The sequence below is a fragment of the Marmota marmota genome, unplaced genomic scaffold, assembly GCF_001458135.2.
Source record: "Marmota marmota marmota unplaced genomic scaffold, marMar, whole genome shotgun sequence".
Taxonomy (NCBI): domain Eukaryota; kingdom Metazoa; phylum Chordata; class Mammalia; order Rodentia; family Sciuridae; genus Marmota; species Marmota marmota.
In genome coordinates, this window is record NW_026000172.1 from 1,232,458 (window position 1) to 1,248,530 (window position 16,073).

Below are 16,073 nucleotides of genomic sequence, written 5' to 3' on the forward strand. Positions count from 1 at the left end.
CTCCTATGGGAACCAGCAGTGAAGTGGGCTTGTCCCCAGAGAAGAGGAGTCTTCAGTTACAGGGAAGGCAGTTATCTCTGCAGGCAGCATTCTGTCCCCTGCACAGGACGAGGTGGTCCCCCACCAGCCTGACCCACTGCTTAGGACATTCACTGGCTCAGGGCCCCATGGTTACTGGTGAAGTGAGCAGGGCCTGTCCCACCATCAAGGCAATGGAACAAGGGAGCCAAAGGGAAGAAACAAGAACATGCCCACCAATCAGAGGGAAACTGACCTCGGAACTGGGAAGGATGCTGTTTCTGCAGAGACCAAGCCTTTTCTTCCCAAAAACGGTGTGCTCCAATTTTCAAGAGACACCAAGATGAAATTTCAGCCCTGGTCACTGGATCTGATTATCCTACAGTCTTCCCTCTCAAACTGGACTAGCCTGTAGCTGGCAGGTCTCTCTTACAGAGGGATGTGTTAAAATATTACAATGGCTGATCCAAGAAAGCTCCAAGAAGAATGCCTGGGCAACCCAGAGCACAAGGTCTAGGGAACAGTGGTGTCACCCCATAACAGACCTGGTTGGCAGGCACCTGAGGGCCCTGTTATCCAAGGCTGGAGATGGCCACATCTATCTGCACCCAGAGAGCACCCTTGGGCTGGGAAGTCCTTGAGTGATCTCAGCAAGCTGAGTGTCCAATCCATCAACATACCCACTGAAGACTCAGTGCTGAGTGGGCTCAGGATCGGCAGCTGTGACAGTCCTACCCTGTAAAACTGCCATTTTAAACACTGGCTTCCGGATCCAGTGAGCCCAAAGCAGAGTTCCAGTAGTGTGACCCAGGAGGGAAGGGGACATTTCTCCTGGAGCTGCCAGCACCTGGTGGTTCGGAACAGCTGAGGTGTGAATCCACCACAAACCACACACAGAATTAAAGGGACTTAACTAAAGGGTACCTGGTATGGCAGCCATGGGCAGAACGCAGACCACAGCCCGACCTTTCCAGGCTCGTGCATGTCCCCAAACCCACAGCCCCACCAAGGGTCCTGTCAGTGTCCTCCACAGCGTGTGGTCCTGACCTCATCTGTGCTGAGCGCTGCCACCCCACAGGGCAGCTGCTGTTCTTGCGCCATCAGTGCCAGAAGTTTCCGGATCAGAACGACATCCTTCATGACAGCCTGCAAGTTCACCGTCTGGCCATTGGTAAACATCTGGTCCCCCAGGCGATTGACAGGGCGATACCTGCGGGGACCACAGGGCGAGGAATGCCCAGTGTTAGAAGGGCCTGTCCTGCGGCCCCCACCCTGCCTGCTGTGGGCAGCACACACACCACACTCAACAGGGGCCACCCTCCCGCCCGGGCCTGCAGTCAGAGGCAAGGAGCCCACCACACAGCCTACAGGAGACTGCTGTGCGATGGTTAGCACATGACCCTCCCAGGGCCTCCCCAAGTCCGTATTCACGCCTCAGCCAAGCTTATCAGGTGACATAAGGAAACTGAAGGGCATTACCTGGAGGGAGGCACCACCACGAAATCTAAAAAGAACATACTCGGATTGAATCTGGATTCCATGCCAACATCGACCAGTCCCGAGAAAAGGTAATTCAGAAAGAACCCTGTGTTTGAAACAGAGAAACCAAGCAGACCACGTCAGTCTGTATGTGAGGACAGCCACGAAGCCACTGATGAGAGGAAAACTTGAATAGAGGACATCCACCCTCCCATGGTACCCTTTCTCCCAAAACCAAACCGGAGACAGCAAGACAGCAAATGCTGCTTCCCAGAGGCCGAGGGGCAGGCCTGGGAAGCCTTCCCATTCACATGCCCTCCCCAAACCTGAAACTCCTATATGGTTAAGGATCTATTCCCCGGCATTTACAAAACATCCCACACAAAGGCCAGTCAAGAGGCTCTTCTGTGATCAGAGATGTATGAAGTTTCTAGTGATATAAAAAAGTGCTCAGAGAAAATGAATCCAACGTGCCAGGGCTTGTCACAGGAACGTCAGTCCCTGGAGATTTTCCTGATGCCCTTTAGTGGGGCCATCATTCTGACACTGCTGCTGGTGTGTCAGGAGCGCCAAAGCCTGAACATGCTGCATACGCCCCGTTACAGACTCAGAGAGGAATGGGGTGTTCCTTGTTATAGGGAACTAAAATGTATAGACACCCTAATTTAAAAAAAAAAGTTCATTCTTAATTCTGAAAAGGAATCCCCAATCTTTTAAAAGGACTTTTACGAATGGGCACTTAGCATAAGGTGGAACACTCTGGACCTTCCAACACTTGTCAGTCTGCATTAAGTGAGGCCACTGCAGCTCTCACCTAATGACCAGGCTCAGTTACAATCAGGGCCGAGTTCTTAGTGCTGGGCCCCTGCTTCAAATTCAATGTACTCTGAAGCTTGTCCCAAACCCACAGGTCTACTTCAGGAGACAGCGATGACAAGGGCAGCCTTAAGAAAAACAGGACTAATAAGGCAGGTTAACAAGCGTGGAGATGACAGGGGTTGCCCGGCAAAGCACCTTCATTCTTCCAAATGGAGAAAAGATGTTCCCGGGCACTGCTGGGCGTCAAGTACCCTCGTTTTCCCATCTGAGCTTCCTCAATTCCTGCAGCAGAAAAGGGGAAATCAGAGCACTGTGAGTCAATACCAAGTCCTCCTTCAGTAATCGGATTTATCCATGTTTTTGGTAACCAGGGATTGAACTCGGGGGTGCTTATCCACTGAGCCTTATCCCCAGCCTTTATTTTGTTTTTTGAGACATGGTCTCACCCAGTTGCTTAGAGTCTTTCTAAGTTGCTGAGGCTGGCTTTGAACTTGGATTCTCCTGCTTCAGCCTCCCAACTACTGAGATTACAGGTATTCACCATCATGCCTGGCTGATTTTTTATCAATTCTTTGTCTTTATTCTGCAAAGCCTGCAACTTGTCAATCTTAAGGACAGGATATTCTCAGCCCTGGACTTCCCCCTTACTCTAATCTAAAGTAATGAGAACAATGTAGCTATCTTATAAAACCTGAAAAATTGAGCAAAAGAAAACAATATCTATTCTCCTATCAAATTCACAACCATTATTTTTTGGGCGGAGTGGGTGTTGCTGGGAATGGAACCCAGGGCCTGTGTACACTAGGTAAGTGCTCTACCGCTGAGCTACACCCCAGCCCTATCACTTTTATATGCTCTTTTCCAGCCCTCTGGTTTATATAAGAGCTCGATTAGCTGACTGACAAGGATACCTAAGCAGTGTCATTTTCTAGTGTCAAAACTATCAAACTTTTCTGAGATATATTCACTGAAATTGAGATTGCTCCACCTGATTGATCTTTGTGGAATAATCAGGGCAGGAACCATGCCTTGCCTGTGCTCCTAAGCCCTGACACAGCGTCTGGCTCACAGCAGATGTTAAAGAGCCACTGGTTTAAGCACGTTGCACCCGGAAGGTACCTATACTGGACACTCTACTCTTAGTCAGGTGCAATGGCCGCGCCTGCAATGCCAGTGATTCATTCTAGAAGCTGAGGCAGGAGGATCACAAGTTTAAGACCAGCGAGGGCAACTTAGCAAGATCCTGTCTCAAAATAAAATAAAATAGAAAAAGAACCAGGAATAAAGTGCCCTGGGTTCAATTCACCAGTACTACAACAAAAAGTGTGGGTGGGGGGGGAACACCCCATCCTCTTGCCTTTTTCTATACTTTAAGATCTTAGTTTCAGCAGCAGCTTGGGAGGCTGAGACAGGAGGATTGTGAGTTCAAAGCCAGCCTCAGCAACAGTGAGGTGCTAAGCTACTCAGTGAGACCCTGTCTTTAAATAAAATACAAAACAGGACCGGGGATGCAGCTCAGTGGTTGAGTGCCCCCCCTACCCCGACTTCAATCCCCAGTACCAAAATAAATAAATAAATAAATTTTAGTTTCATTCTATCTCTATTTCTCTCATTACTTTCTTTATAATCTGCAGAGGGTGTGTCATCAAAAGCTTTCAGAGAAATCTGTGGTTTGGACAACAATAAATGTATCATAATTTATTTAACTAGTCTCTATTAATGGGCCATTAAGTCGCGTCCTACTTTCCACTATTTAAATGTTGCTGCGGGTATTTTAATTTCTTAGGATAAAGTCATATAGAACTGCTGGGTCAAGGAGTTTGCACACTTGTTTTGACACCCATGAAACAAAACATTTCAATAGTGAACGCAAGTGAAGGAAGCACAGGCACAGGAAGAGGAGCAGCTCTGACCTCGGGAAAGCCACAGCCTTGGAAAGCTGAGCTTGCAGTGGGAAAATGGAGCCCATTCCTTTCAGAACAGCTCTGTGCTCCTTCTGGAAGTGAGCATCTGACTCTGCCCCCTGGACAGGCCAGAGGGCTCAGGAAGCCTGGTGGAATCTCCCCAGCTCCGCCCAGTCGTGTCTCCACTGCTGTGCAGGCCACCCTGAGGCAGACTGATGTGTCCAGCCACAAGAGGTCACCTCCTCACAAGGGCTCCTCACAAAGCACTCCCACCACTTGCGACAGTGCCGTCTGCCCAGCTGGACCTCAGAGAGCCTCCTGAGGGCTTCCTTTGCCTGCAACAGATGCTAAATGGGAAATGTATGGAGGTCAGATAATCTGGGAAAGCCCAGGTCTCAGTGGGTGGGGCTTCTTGGGTGCCAGAGTCCTTATTAAGTGCTACTACGCTCGAGGATTTGGGGGCGCAGAGTGCTTCAAGCGCGGAGGGCACTCCATACGGCTCAGCGGTCTGGCGGGAACAGGCCTCACTTAGTGGCTTCCTGTGGTCTACAGAACACGTCCAGGCCATGGAAAGATACCAAACTGCTCCCTGAGCCACTGTCACCTGCAGCCTCCTCCAAGAGCAGAGGCCACATGGCCTAGTGTCCGTCTTAGAGCTGTGTCCCCCTTGGACCCCACAGTCCTGGGCATGATGCTGAGTGTCCAACAAGCAAATCTCTGTTAAACACAGCAATCTAACCCCAGAGCTGAGAGACTACTGCTTCATATTCCCAGGGCAGGGACCTCTGGCCGCACCACCCCTGCTCAGGGTGGCAGTGAAAGAAGACTTCAGAAGTCTCGTACAGCTGAAAGCACTGGAGACTAGTGCTAGAAATCGGCCCCCAAAACAGCCATCTTCCAGAATTCTGATCATCTCTGTTCTCGACCTATTAGCACTTTCTAAAGCATCCTAAGGGCCACATCAGCAAATCCTACTGGTTTTAAGAAAAAGCTGTCTTATGGGCTATTTATGAGTAAGCGAAGGAAAACCCACTCTTGTGCTGCTGTTACCCACTAATCTAAGTTGGCTTTCTAAATGCAATGTGGTATCTGGACTGGTCCTCGAACACAAAAATGCCAATACTGAAAAAATTGTAGAACTTCAAATAAAGCCTGTAATTCATTCAACAGTATTGTGCCAGTATCAAGCTCTTAGTTCTGACAAATGCACACAGTGACCTGAAACATTAGGGCAAACTGAATAAAGAGTACACAGGGACTCTATTTACCATGTTTTCTACTCCTCTGTAAGTCTCAAATGATTTTAAGTAAAAAGACTATTACAAAATAACAGGCAGGTTTGTTATTTACTGCCTGCCTTGCCAGAATCTTCACTGTGAAAGACAAAACTCACATGTCCAGGAGAAGAACCATGTCCCTGCCCGCTCCACATACAGCCCTGGGAAAGGCACAGAGCATTTGCTGTGGACCTCTCTGTTCATGTGACTCCCTCCATCTGGGCCAGAGGTTTGTCATGGTCACTCCACGGAGCTGGAATCAAAGCTCCAAGAAGCAGCCATCGCTGAGTCGCTCGCAGCACACAGCAGAGCCGAGCCGACTGCAGTCACAGATGTGCTTTCCTGCCCTGGCATGTTAGTCTTGACTAGAAACAGACACCCACAGCACATACACTGAGTGACAGGCACTAGTCTCAGTACTCCCAGGAATACTTTATGTAACCCTCACCATTTCAGAATAAATTAAGAAAAATATGAAGCCTACCACTACAGAAACAGATGAGTGAACACCCTCGGTCAGTCCTAGTTAGTTCTCAACTACCCAAGGGCAGAGCAGAGCTAGGAGACTGCCCACAGGGTCCTGGTGAGCAGCCACAGCAGCCTCTTTGGAGAACTTCAAATAAAGCCTATAATTCACTCGATAGTATTGAACCAAACTGCGCTTTTTGTTAAATGCTTATAGTTGTTAAAATTATTTGCCCACATTTTACTCCAAAATAAACCTACATTTGTTTTATACTAAAATGTTTCAACATATTTGCAAGGTATATTCTGATATTTCTTATTCAAAAATCTTTCAGAAAAATAAGCACCGAGGCCAGAGGCACTGTGGGGCACTGACCCACTGGGTTTCTTGGGTGAGAGGCCTGGATGCCATTCCTCTGCTGGCCCTACAAACACATGGCAGAGGAGCATGTAGCAACAGGACCAGGTACTCCCAAGGCGTGGAACACACAATGGCCACACAGGAGCAAAATTGTCAAGGAGCCCCCTCCAGACCCCAGCAGCTTACCCAGGGGCTCGGCATCCGTCTGGCCAGACTTCCTGTGCACCACAGCTGGATATGTGATTGTCAGCTTGCTGTTGTGCTCCTTTCGAACAACTGACCGCCCAGTCCTGTGGGTAAGGACACAGTGGTGAAGGAAACACTGCCCCACAAGACACTCGGGAGTGCGGCGAGAGACCAGCCAGCACCTTTTATCCTAGGGAAGGGAAGGCAGGTGCCCAACACTCACTTGCAGTGGGGACATCGCTTAGCAGACATGTGTGCCTTCCAGAAGTAAGCAATGAGTTTGCTTCTGCTCTCACACACATTTTTCACCTGTCACAAAAAACCAGAGGACTTGGAGTGCCATTTTCATCTCATGGTTTCCACCATTTTTAACCACAGGAAATCACCCTTACTTTCTTAGATGAAAATCTCCCAAAGCTGCTGGGGGGCAGGGGTAGCTCCACGGTAAAGCATTTGTCTAGCATGAGCCAGGCCCTGGGTTCAATCCCCAGTACCACAAAAAGTACTCAACAAATGCCAGTTACTCTAATTTTTAAACCAAAGCTTTCTGGATGCAGCTGCTGTTTGTGCTGCTGCCACCTCAGGGGGCCTTGGGCTCTGAGGAAGGCACATCCACATGGTTCTGTGCCCAGTGCAAACAGGCCCCAGGAGCTTTGCAACCTACACATGGGCCCTACCCCAGACCAGTTAAATCAGAACCTCTGGTGGAAGGACTGTGCACAAGATGAACCAGGTCTCAAGATCAGTACTGCAGTCAACTGTCTACCCTATTCGTTCATTCAGTGACTAAATGGATGCTTACACAGTGCTGTGGAGAGGTGGCCAGGGCAGCAGTGGTTTAGAGAGGCACTGGAGGAGGGAGAGAAGGAAACAGCTGTTTCCTAACTAGGACTGACTGAGGGTGTTCACTCTTCTGTTCATATTCTCAGAGTGGGTGCTGGTGGACACTATACCTGAATGACCTATGTCATCCCCTATCTTTGGTCCTGCAGCAGGCAGTAAAGATGGGAAAATGGGCATCTAGGGGCAGTTACATAACTTGCAAGGTCACAGGCCTCCAAAGAGTTAGAGCTGGAATTTAAATCCAGACCTACTTTGGATAGCCAATATTTGCAAATGAAAGTACAGAGGGAACCATGGTAATAACACCAAGAACCCGGTGTCACAGGAAGAGACACAGTGACAACTCACGTGTGCGCCCTGAGTCCCCAGGAGGTTGTTCTGCAGAACCTTGGTTGTGTACTGTTCTAACTCTTCCTGAATTTCAAAGGCAGAAGGATCAGCATTTTCTTCCAGAAACTGAAAACAAAAAGAAAAACTGTATTATCAGAGCAAAGAAAGCATATGTCTGACGTGCAGCTCTGCCAGGGCGAAGAGCGAGCCTGGAGGAAGAGCAGCACATGATGCCACACTGCACCTCAGAGCAGGGAGGCGCTGTGACATCCCAAACACCTGCTTCCAGCAACGATGTGTTGGCTCCACAGAGCAAATCAGCATAAACCACGACTGCAAAGGACCAAGACAGATACGATGGCTTTGTAATCTTAACCCTCTGGGGTCCTGACAGGACAAACTGAAGGGAAAACAGAAATCTGGCAAGGTTACAGAGAACATGGGCGTGGCTGAGCACTCTGCCTCCAAGGAAGATATGGACATAGATGTCCACAAGGCTCCCTGGTGCTGTGATATGACAGCACTTTGCACATTTTCCAATTAGCAAATTCTGACACCCTCAAAAAGTGCAAGAGACAGCGATCAAAGCCTAGAGCCAATGCCAGGACAGAAATCTACAGGACATCGGCTGCGACACACAGTAAGAGAGGACCCAAGGGCCACCCCCTTAGGATCCCCAGCCCTCACACAATCACTCAGGTAGTCCAGGGAGCCTTAAGCTCTGAGCCTGAACTAGAACAGTACAGGTTGGCAGTGCAGCCAAACACACAGCAGAAGCAACCAGACGCCTCTCTGGAGGAAAGCAGCAGCATCCCAGGCCTCGAACTCTTTCCTGACAGATCTCTAAATACATCCAAAGTCAAAAATCACTGCAGAAGGACAGGGAAGAAGAGTGGGTTTCTGGATGTGGGCAATATCTTCATTTTGTAAACGATCACATTTTTATGTGCATATTTTTAAAAAGAATTTCAAAGACAGTAGATACCTCAAGTAATTTAGTGCATATAAATTTAAAACTTTAGATGAGATGAACAAATCCCTAGAAAAATGCTACTTACTTAGAGTAGTTTTAAGTAGAGTAAAGGTTTAAGAACCACCCCCCCTTGGACAAATTTGACCCTGGGTTACCTTTTTAGCTCTGTTCCCCTGGAAATGTGGCTAAATGTAGAAATGTAACTTGTGTTACTAGGCAATACTGCTGAGGGCAAAAATGACTCCAACTGGTTGGGACTGCATCTGGACTAGAAAGATGATGACCTAGAACAACATCCTCTAGCCTCCCTGACTAGCATGTCCTGGGGGGGGGGGGGGTCCCCGGCAGCTCAGCCCACAGAACTCTAAAGACACTGCTTCCTCTTGGGGCATGGAGTTTCTAGTTCAGGTGGCTCCCAGAGCCACAGCTGGGGTCTTGTTTTGCTACTCTACAGTCAAGTGGAGATGACTGTCAGAACATTGCCAAGGAGAAATGCCCAGCACCATCTTGCTGACACACGGTGTGTCCAATCTTCCACAAACTCTCCCAGAGCATTTTAGGGAGAGAGATTCCTTAACTCATTTTAAGGCTGAGAAAAATCTACATTTCCAAATTCAAAAGGCCAATATGTGAAAGCAAATTGACAAACCAATCTCACTCATGATTATTAATGCAAAAATCATAAAGAAAATATTAGGAAATCCAATCCAGTAATATATATAAAAAGAAATACATCAAGAACAAGTTGAGTTTATGCCAGGAATCCAAAGTCACCATTAGAAAGGAATCAAGTAATTTCACTATGTTACTTAGTTAAAAGAATAAGGAAGCAGATGGAGATACTATTGCCCATTTTCCTATAGAAATGGAATGGAGAAGTTGACTGTGGAAGTATAACTGTCTACTTTATGCTTTGAATGTAGCCCCTGCTGCTCTGCCATGCAACTGACTTTTTAATAAATGTCAACTCCAACAGAGAGCACAGGGAATGTAGCCTTTGAGTCACCTCTTTAAAAGCCCCATGTTCCCACTAATGGGCAGAATCACATCCTTTGGGACAGAAGCCCCCTGTGTTTCTTCTTTCCTAGCAAAGTAATAAACCTTCTTTTCCTTTTTCTCAAAAAAAAAACCAAAAAATAAAAAAAAAATCACCAAAGCAAAAAAACTTGCAAATCAGTAAATTGAAATTAATAAAACACTACCACCTAATCCTCAGATACCATTCAAGTTTTGTCAGTTCACGCAATAGCATCCTTTTACAGCAAAAAGCATCCTGTTCTGGGCTGGGTTGTGGCTCAGTGACAGAGCACTTCCCTCACACATGTGAGGCACTGGGTTTGATCCTCAGTACCACATGAAAATAAACACACAAATAAAGATATTGTGTCCATGCATAACTAAAAAAAATTAAAGAAAAAAAAAAAGCATTCCGTTCTGAGCCACCTGTTATACTCCTTGTCACGTCTCAAATCTCTCCCTCTCAATAGCTCCTCAGTCTCTGAAGGCACTGAGGCTTCTTCTGCGCATTACAGGCAAGGTCCATGACTGTACTTCAATTCAGGTACAGGATATATCCTCAGGGTCAAGGTCAGCCGGGCCATCTTGGCAGAACACCCAGAAGCACCATCCTTCTCCCTGCAAGAGGGAGTGCCGACCTCCCCTACTGTGGAGCCCCTACTCCCCAGCCTCTGCTGTTACAAGATGATGGCATGGTGCTTGAGTGTGTGAGGGCCCAGGACTTGCACTTTAGACACTCTTCCACTTACACCAGTGAGAACTCATGGGTTCCTATTCAATTCCATGTGTTGAAATCATTTACTATTGTCACTTATTTTTATGTTAGAATTTTCCCAGATTCAGCTAATGTGTGCCTTTGTGTTCTCCGATGTGTTCCCCTTACTCTCTGAGCACGATCGTGCTCTCTGGCACTTGCCGTCCCAGCCTCAGGATGGCCATCTCTTCAGAGGCCCTGTCAGCAGGGCATGGTCTCGTGCTACATGTGTGCGTGCGACCACACTCCAGACCTCTGAGGGGCAAACCACATAGCACCGGCAAGCACACGCACGCACGCACACGTCTGATCTCCACACTGCAGGACAGACTCTAGCTTCCTGCTCTCCCTGACAGGGGAAATGCAGCTGGCACTGTCCTTCACTTCCGATTGATCTGATCAACCCCTTTCCATGCACACGACCCTCTCCCATGGCTGCCACCACCCTCTTCTGTGTGGAACCCTCACATTCACGCCAATCCAACCCCTTAGCCGGCCTCTTCCTTACCCTCTTTGGGGTCACCACACAGGTACCTTTTCACTGACCTGGCCTTATATCACATGCTCACCCTTTATTCCAAATGAACATCCCTCACCCTGTCTGAGCACTGGCATTCCTTGCAGGGCTGCCCACACATGCAGGGACCCCTTCTAGCTCTGTAGGCCAATGCTTCTGCTAGATGCCCCCAGAGTATTTCCTCTCCTGCTGGAGGGCACACTTTCACCCTGGGCCCCGCCTCTGTGGAGGCCACTTTGTTCTGCTCTCCTAGAGTCTTCAGGACTTCAGTACTCAAGAGGAGTGCGAAGGAAAGGCCAGCGCCTTCTCTTTGTGAGAAAAACAAGATGAGGACGTCCCACTACCTCTTCAACCTGGTAACACAGACAGCCACCAGAGCAAGGTACACCAGATAAACAAAGCAGATTTTGCAGGTGATGTGACTGCACTTAAAATCTGAAAGCAGCTACAGGAAAAGTATTAAAATTGATAAAACAGTTCTGAAAGGTTTCTTCAAATGAAAATTAATAGTATTTTGGAATTCTAACACAGAAAGTGAAAATTTTAATAAGGTTTTTAAAATAGCACCAGAAAGCCTACACTAAATACTAATTATGAAAGGAAAAAAACACTCTTTGGAGCACAGAGACCCGGGGATCCCCACCTTATCCCGAAATAGCCACACAGCACAAGCATCAGTGGAATAACCTGACGCCATGCATCCCCCGAAACAACACAATACAAACTCTCCCCGGTCCTGGTGATTGCACTCTTACCAGAGGCCAATCTAATGAGGAATAATCTGACAAATCAGAGTGTTAGAAACGCTGTAGGACAGCTGCCCCAGAATCTTCAAAAAAATTCATCGTCACGAAAAAGAATTTCCTACATTAGAATGTTCTACAGCCCAAAGGGCTGTAATAATCAAAAGGCCTGGGTCCCTCCAGGATCCTGGGTCCCGGCAGGAGATGGCTGGCTCATGGACAGACCCGGGTCCGGGCAGGAGATTGCTCACTATACCGCCTCTCCCTGCTGTCCTCATCAACACTACTCTGACCACTGTAGAGCCTCGGTTCTTATGCCCAGCTCCTGCAACCCAGTTATAAAGATCACATATTCTGGGGACTAGCAGGGTGGCAATTAGGAACATCATACAAATATCTCAGTTCCCACCATCTGGCTTTCTGCATTCCCATGGCCACCACTTTCCACGTACCCTGCTCAGAATTCGCTCCAGCTCATAGACTGCTTGTAGGGCCCCAACTTCCAGAACTCTCAGCTGGCAGACCAAGAGGTGAACCACAGCCCGGGGACAAGTCAGCATGTGGCAGTTTAAACAGGAGCCTCGGAGGAGCAGGTAGAGTTTCTGAAAAGAGAGGATAAAAAGATACAAGACATTAAAAAGAGACAAGTGCTCACGGGATTCCCAGGGCACTCACAAGATTCCACTCCCTTAAGAATGCCACAGCAGCCTAGACACGTAGAAAGGCCTTTCTGATCCTAATTAAATGTTCTCCTCTCTTTTTTTAAGGTTTCATTTTAACCCATTAAAATTTGAAATTTACTTACTAAGATGTATAGCCTGTGGTTGGGAATTACTTTAACTCAACTACTTAGCAGAAACAACTTTTCTTAACAGATTAACAGACAAATCACATCCATGTACGCCACCACCTCAGCTTAAAAAACACTCCTGGAGGTTGGGTTAGCTGATGTAAAGAGCTAAACACGCACGAGCAGGGCCCTAGACAGTAGCTCCATTTTCATCTAACTCCTGGGCTTCCTGGGGCTTTGCTTCTCCTGCCACTGAACAAGACCCTAAGGACTCACCAGAAGGACTCAAAGGCCTTTCCACTCAAGTTCCCTGTTACTAGGAGGAGCCACGCAGGTTTTTGAAAGGCACAAAGGCCCTGTAACAAAAGTTGCAGAGGGTAAATCTGAACATTTTCCCCCTAAGTGAATAGAATCATGCTGTGGTTCTTCTCAATTGGAATCAAGCTGAAATTTCAGTTAGGGCTATAGGTAAAATGAAGCTAGAGACTAAGCATCCCTAATCCAAAAATCCCAACATGAGACCAGAAGGGGAAAATTCCATATCTGACCTCATGTGACAGGTCACAGTTAAAACACAGGCATTTTAGAAACACTTCATGAAATTGTCTTTAGGCTATACATATAAGGTGCATGTAAAACATGAATGAACTTCATGTTTAGACTTGGAGGCCATCCCCAAGAGGTCTCAACACGTATGTGCAAATGTTCCAAAATCTGAGAGTAAAATTCACAGCACTTTTGGTCCCAAGAATTTTATAAAAAGGACCCCAATCTGTGTGGCATTTTGCTACTCAAGGTACTCCCTTTCTTTCAAGTGACTCACAGTATAGGAATGCAACCTCCTCCCACACACCCTGCTGGGGAGACGTGGCCCTCACAATCCCATCAGCACACAATCCCAACAATCCCCTGGGCAGCACATACATCAAAGAGGAGCGGGTTGTACACTGTGAGTGGCAGTTCAATGTGGCCTAGGTGTCCGGAGCAGTTGTTGAAATCTTGCACACAGGTGGAGCACACCTCTTTAGAATCCGCAGGGCCCAAAGCTAAGTCATATAGGCCGTTTGCTGATGGGTTCCCCAAGCTGTCCAGGTACCGAGGGTTTGTGATAGATTTAACGCTTAATTTCCTAAGGAGATAAATAAAAAAAAAAAAAAAAACTCAGGCCACCAAGTGCTGAGCATAGCTCCTCTAGCCATTCACTCGCACACTCAACAAGCACCTACTGGATGTTTACCATGGGCCAGATGTAGGTTTGGGTGCTGGGTAACAGACAAGAATGCCTGCTTGTAGGCCTTCCATTCTAATGGGGGGAAGAGACAGAAAATGCTGGAGAAAATAACGCAAGGGAGGGAAGACAAACAATGCAGGGGTATGCCAGTGGCCAGAAAAGCCCACGCCAAAGAAATACCTGGGCAAACGCCTGAAACAGATGAGGGAGCAAATGCGGTCACTGAGCAGAGAGGGCTTTATAGAAACAGCAGGAAAGTGCAGACATTCTGAAGTGGGTGCATGGTGGGATAGGAGGCCAGGGTACCTGGAAGAGAGGTGAGGTCAAGGACCAGAAGAGTAGAATGACCCTTCCAGGTAATTTTAAGGACTTGACATTTACCCTGATAGAAAGCTGCTAAAATATAACATGACGTGATTAGAATTTCTAGGGTAGCACATTATTATCATTGATACCTGTAGCTCAAGAGTTTGTTTATCTTTTTATTCAACCAGATTTAAGGATAAAAAATGAATAAGACTGAGATGGAAGGCTACAGAGCAAAACGTTGGTTGCCAAAAAGTAGAGGGAGAGGGGCATGAGGAGCGATTGTATAACAACTGTATTAGCTTTACATTCAACTCCAAATCCAAACATGTCTATGATCTTAGTAATGGATATAAATTTGCTCATGTTCTTCTCTGAAAACTCCACAAGTATCTTTTGAAGAATTCAAGCAACCTAAAACATTTTTGCTTTTGGATGAAATTGTACTAGAATTTCTGGGTGAGCATATGTTACTGACTGGACTGGTAGCTCAGGAGTTCATCCATGCATTCAACCAGACTGGAGGATAAAAGAAAGGAAGGAGACATACAGCAGGAAATTCAAGGATAGAGAAAAGAACCGAATATAAACATGCATGGAAAGTAGGCAGGACACACAGAAAGATCTCAGAAAACAAGGACACTAAACCAAGACCTTAGGCTTGGTGGGGACAGAGTGAAGTGAGTCCCTCTGGCTAAAAGGATGTTGCATGCAGAGGAAACAGCTTGAAGATGCTGAAATATGACAGCAGTTTCTGCAGTATCCAAGAGGTCCAGGAGGGCGAGAAAAGGGTCATGCCATAGCTAAAAATCAGCATTGGCCTAATCATAGGAGTCTAAGTGGGCTATGCTAAGAAAGTAACTTTTATCTGAGGGTAACAGAAAACCTTTGGAGAGTTTTAAGGCTAACACTCTGAAAGACTAATTCTGTCTGTAACGTGAAGGGATTGGATAGGCATCAGGGTGAAGAGGAGAAGGTGGGAGAAAAAGAATTCAAATTCCTTAGAAAAGAATTCCTAATTTCTTAGTTTAGGAAAGGATCTAGTCTAAGGCAAAGGCAATGGGGGGTGAAAAGAAGGATGAAAAATATGCAGGTCACACACTGCAAGAGTTCAGTAAGTAAACTACGCGTCAGGACAGAGGTATCACCATTTTGAAGATGCAGGTTTCCCTCAGCTGGAGGTGGGGAATGAATGTTGATTTTTTTGATGTATGAGTTTAAGATCTCTGTGAAATTCAAATATTTATTCAGAAACAGCTGAGTAAATGGGAAATCAGGTGACTTTTCAGGAAGATGTTTGCGCTGGAGATTTAAATTTGAGTCCCAGTAGCGAAAGTGTTGACACTGTATGGGGGGCAATATTTACAAAAAAAGAAAAGTGACCAGAAAAGGACCTCCGGGGACGCCAACATTCATTCCCCAGTGAGTGGTTCGCGCCGCGGTGCGCGACGAGCGCACGTGGACGCTGGGAAGCGTCAGTGGGCGGACAAGCTGAAAACGAAGCAGGGACAGCAGAGGTACTTCTCATGAAAGTTAAAGGAGGACGTGTTCAGAGTATAGTCGCGAGTTGGAATGCTACGGTCCCGACCTGGCGGCCAGGCGGGACACGCGGCGGGGTGCTGGCAAGGCGTGAGAGCCGGAGCCAGCCCCGCAGGGTGCCCTGACAGGGAACGGAGCCGACGCGAAGCCCACCGGCCGCCCGCCCGCCTACCTGAGCTCCTCGGCCGAATACATCCCGAAGGAAACGCCCTGCAGCCGCCGCCAGGGCGTGTGCCTGGAGCCCGACATCCTTGCCAGCGCGAGGCCCGGGGTACCTCAAAGGACTCCCTCACAGCCTCAGGTCCGCAGCCACGCTGCGGTTCTTACTGCGCATGCGCGGACGCGGCCTCCGGAGCCCGCGCGGACGAGCACCACCCCCGCTGCGGGGGGGGACAAGCAGAATGGCTTCGGATTCCGACTCCCATTTTTACCTTGAAAACAGCCAAAAAGACGCGAGACGTTGAGGTACTACTTTAATAAATTCCTCGGAGGCCAGTGAGGCTCTCTGACTCCGCTCTGTA

General features: G+C 47.6%; 1 protein-coding gene across 3 annotated transcripts in view; it reads right to left on the reverse strand.

The window, feature by feature from the left end:
• Polr1a (RNA polymerase I subunit A) overlaps nt 1-15,883 on the reverse strand; it is a 61,539-nt gene extending 45,656 nt beyond the window's left edge. The window contains exons 1-9 of one of the 3 annotated variants that reach the window (XM_015506356.2): nt 15,725-15,883; nt 13,401-13,605; nt 12,139-12,288; nt 7,701-7,808; nt 6,733-6,818; nt 6,510-6,613; nt 2,512-2,598; nt 1,498-1,603; nt 1,066-1,228 (exon numbers count right to left, since the gene is read on the reverse strand). In XM_015506356.2, coding sequence (XP_015361842.1) covers nt 1,066-1,228; nt 1,498-1,603; nt 2,512-2,598; nt 6,510-6,613; nt 6,733-6,818; nt 7,701-7,808; nt 12,139-12,288; nt 13,401-13,605; nt 15,725-15,801 — 1,086 coding nt within the window. In that variant the 5' untranslated portion in view covers nt 15,802-15,883. Of the gene's footprint in view, nt 1-1,065; nt 1,229-1,497; nt 1,604-2,511; nt 2,599-6,509; nt 6,614-6,732; nt 6,819-7,700; nt 7,809-12,138; nt 12,289-13,400; nt 13,606-15,724 lie in introns of those variants that run through there. The other 2 variants (XM_048787789.1, XM_048787790.1) reach the window with 2 other exon arrangements.
• Between the last annotated feature and the right edge of the window lie 190 nt (nt 15,884-16,073).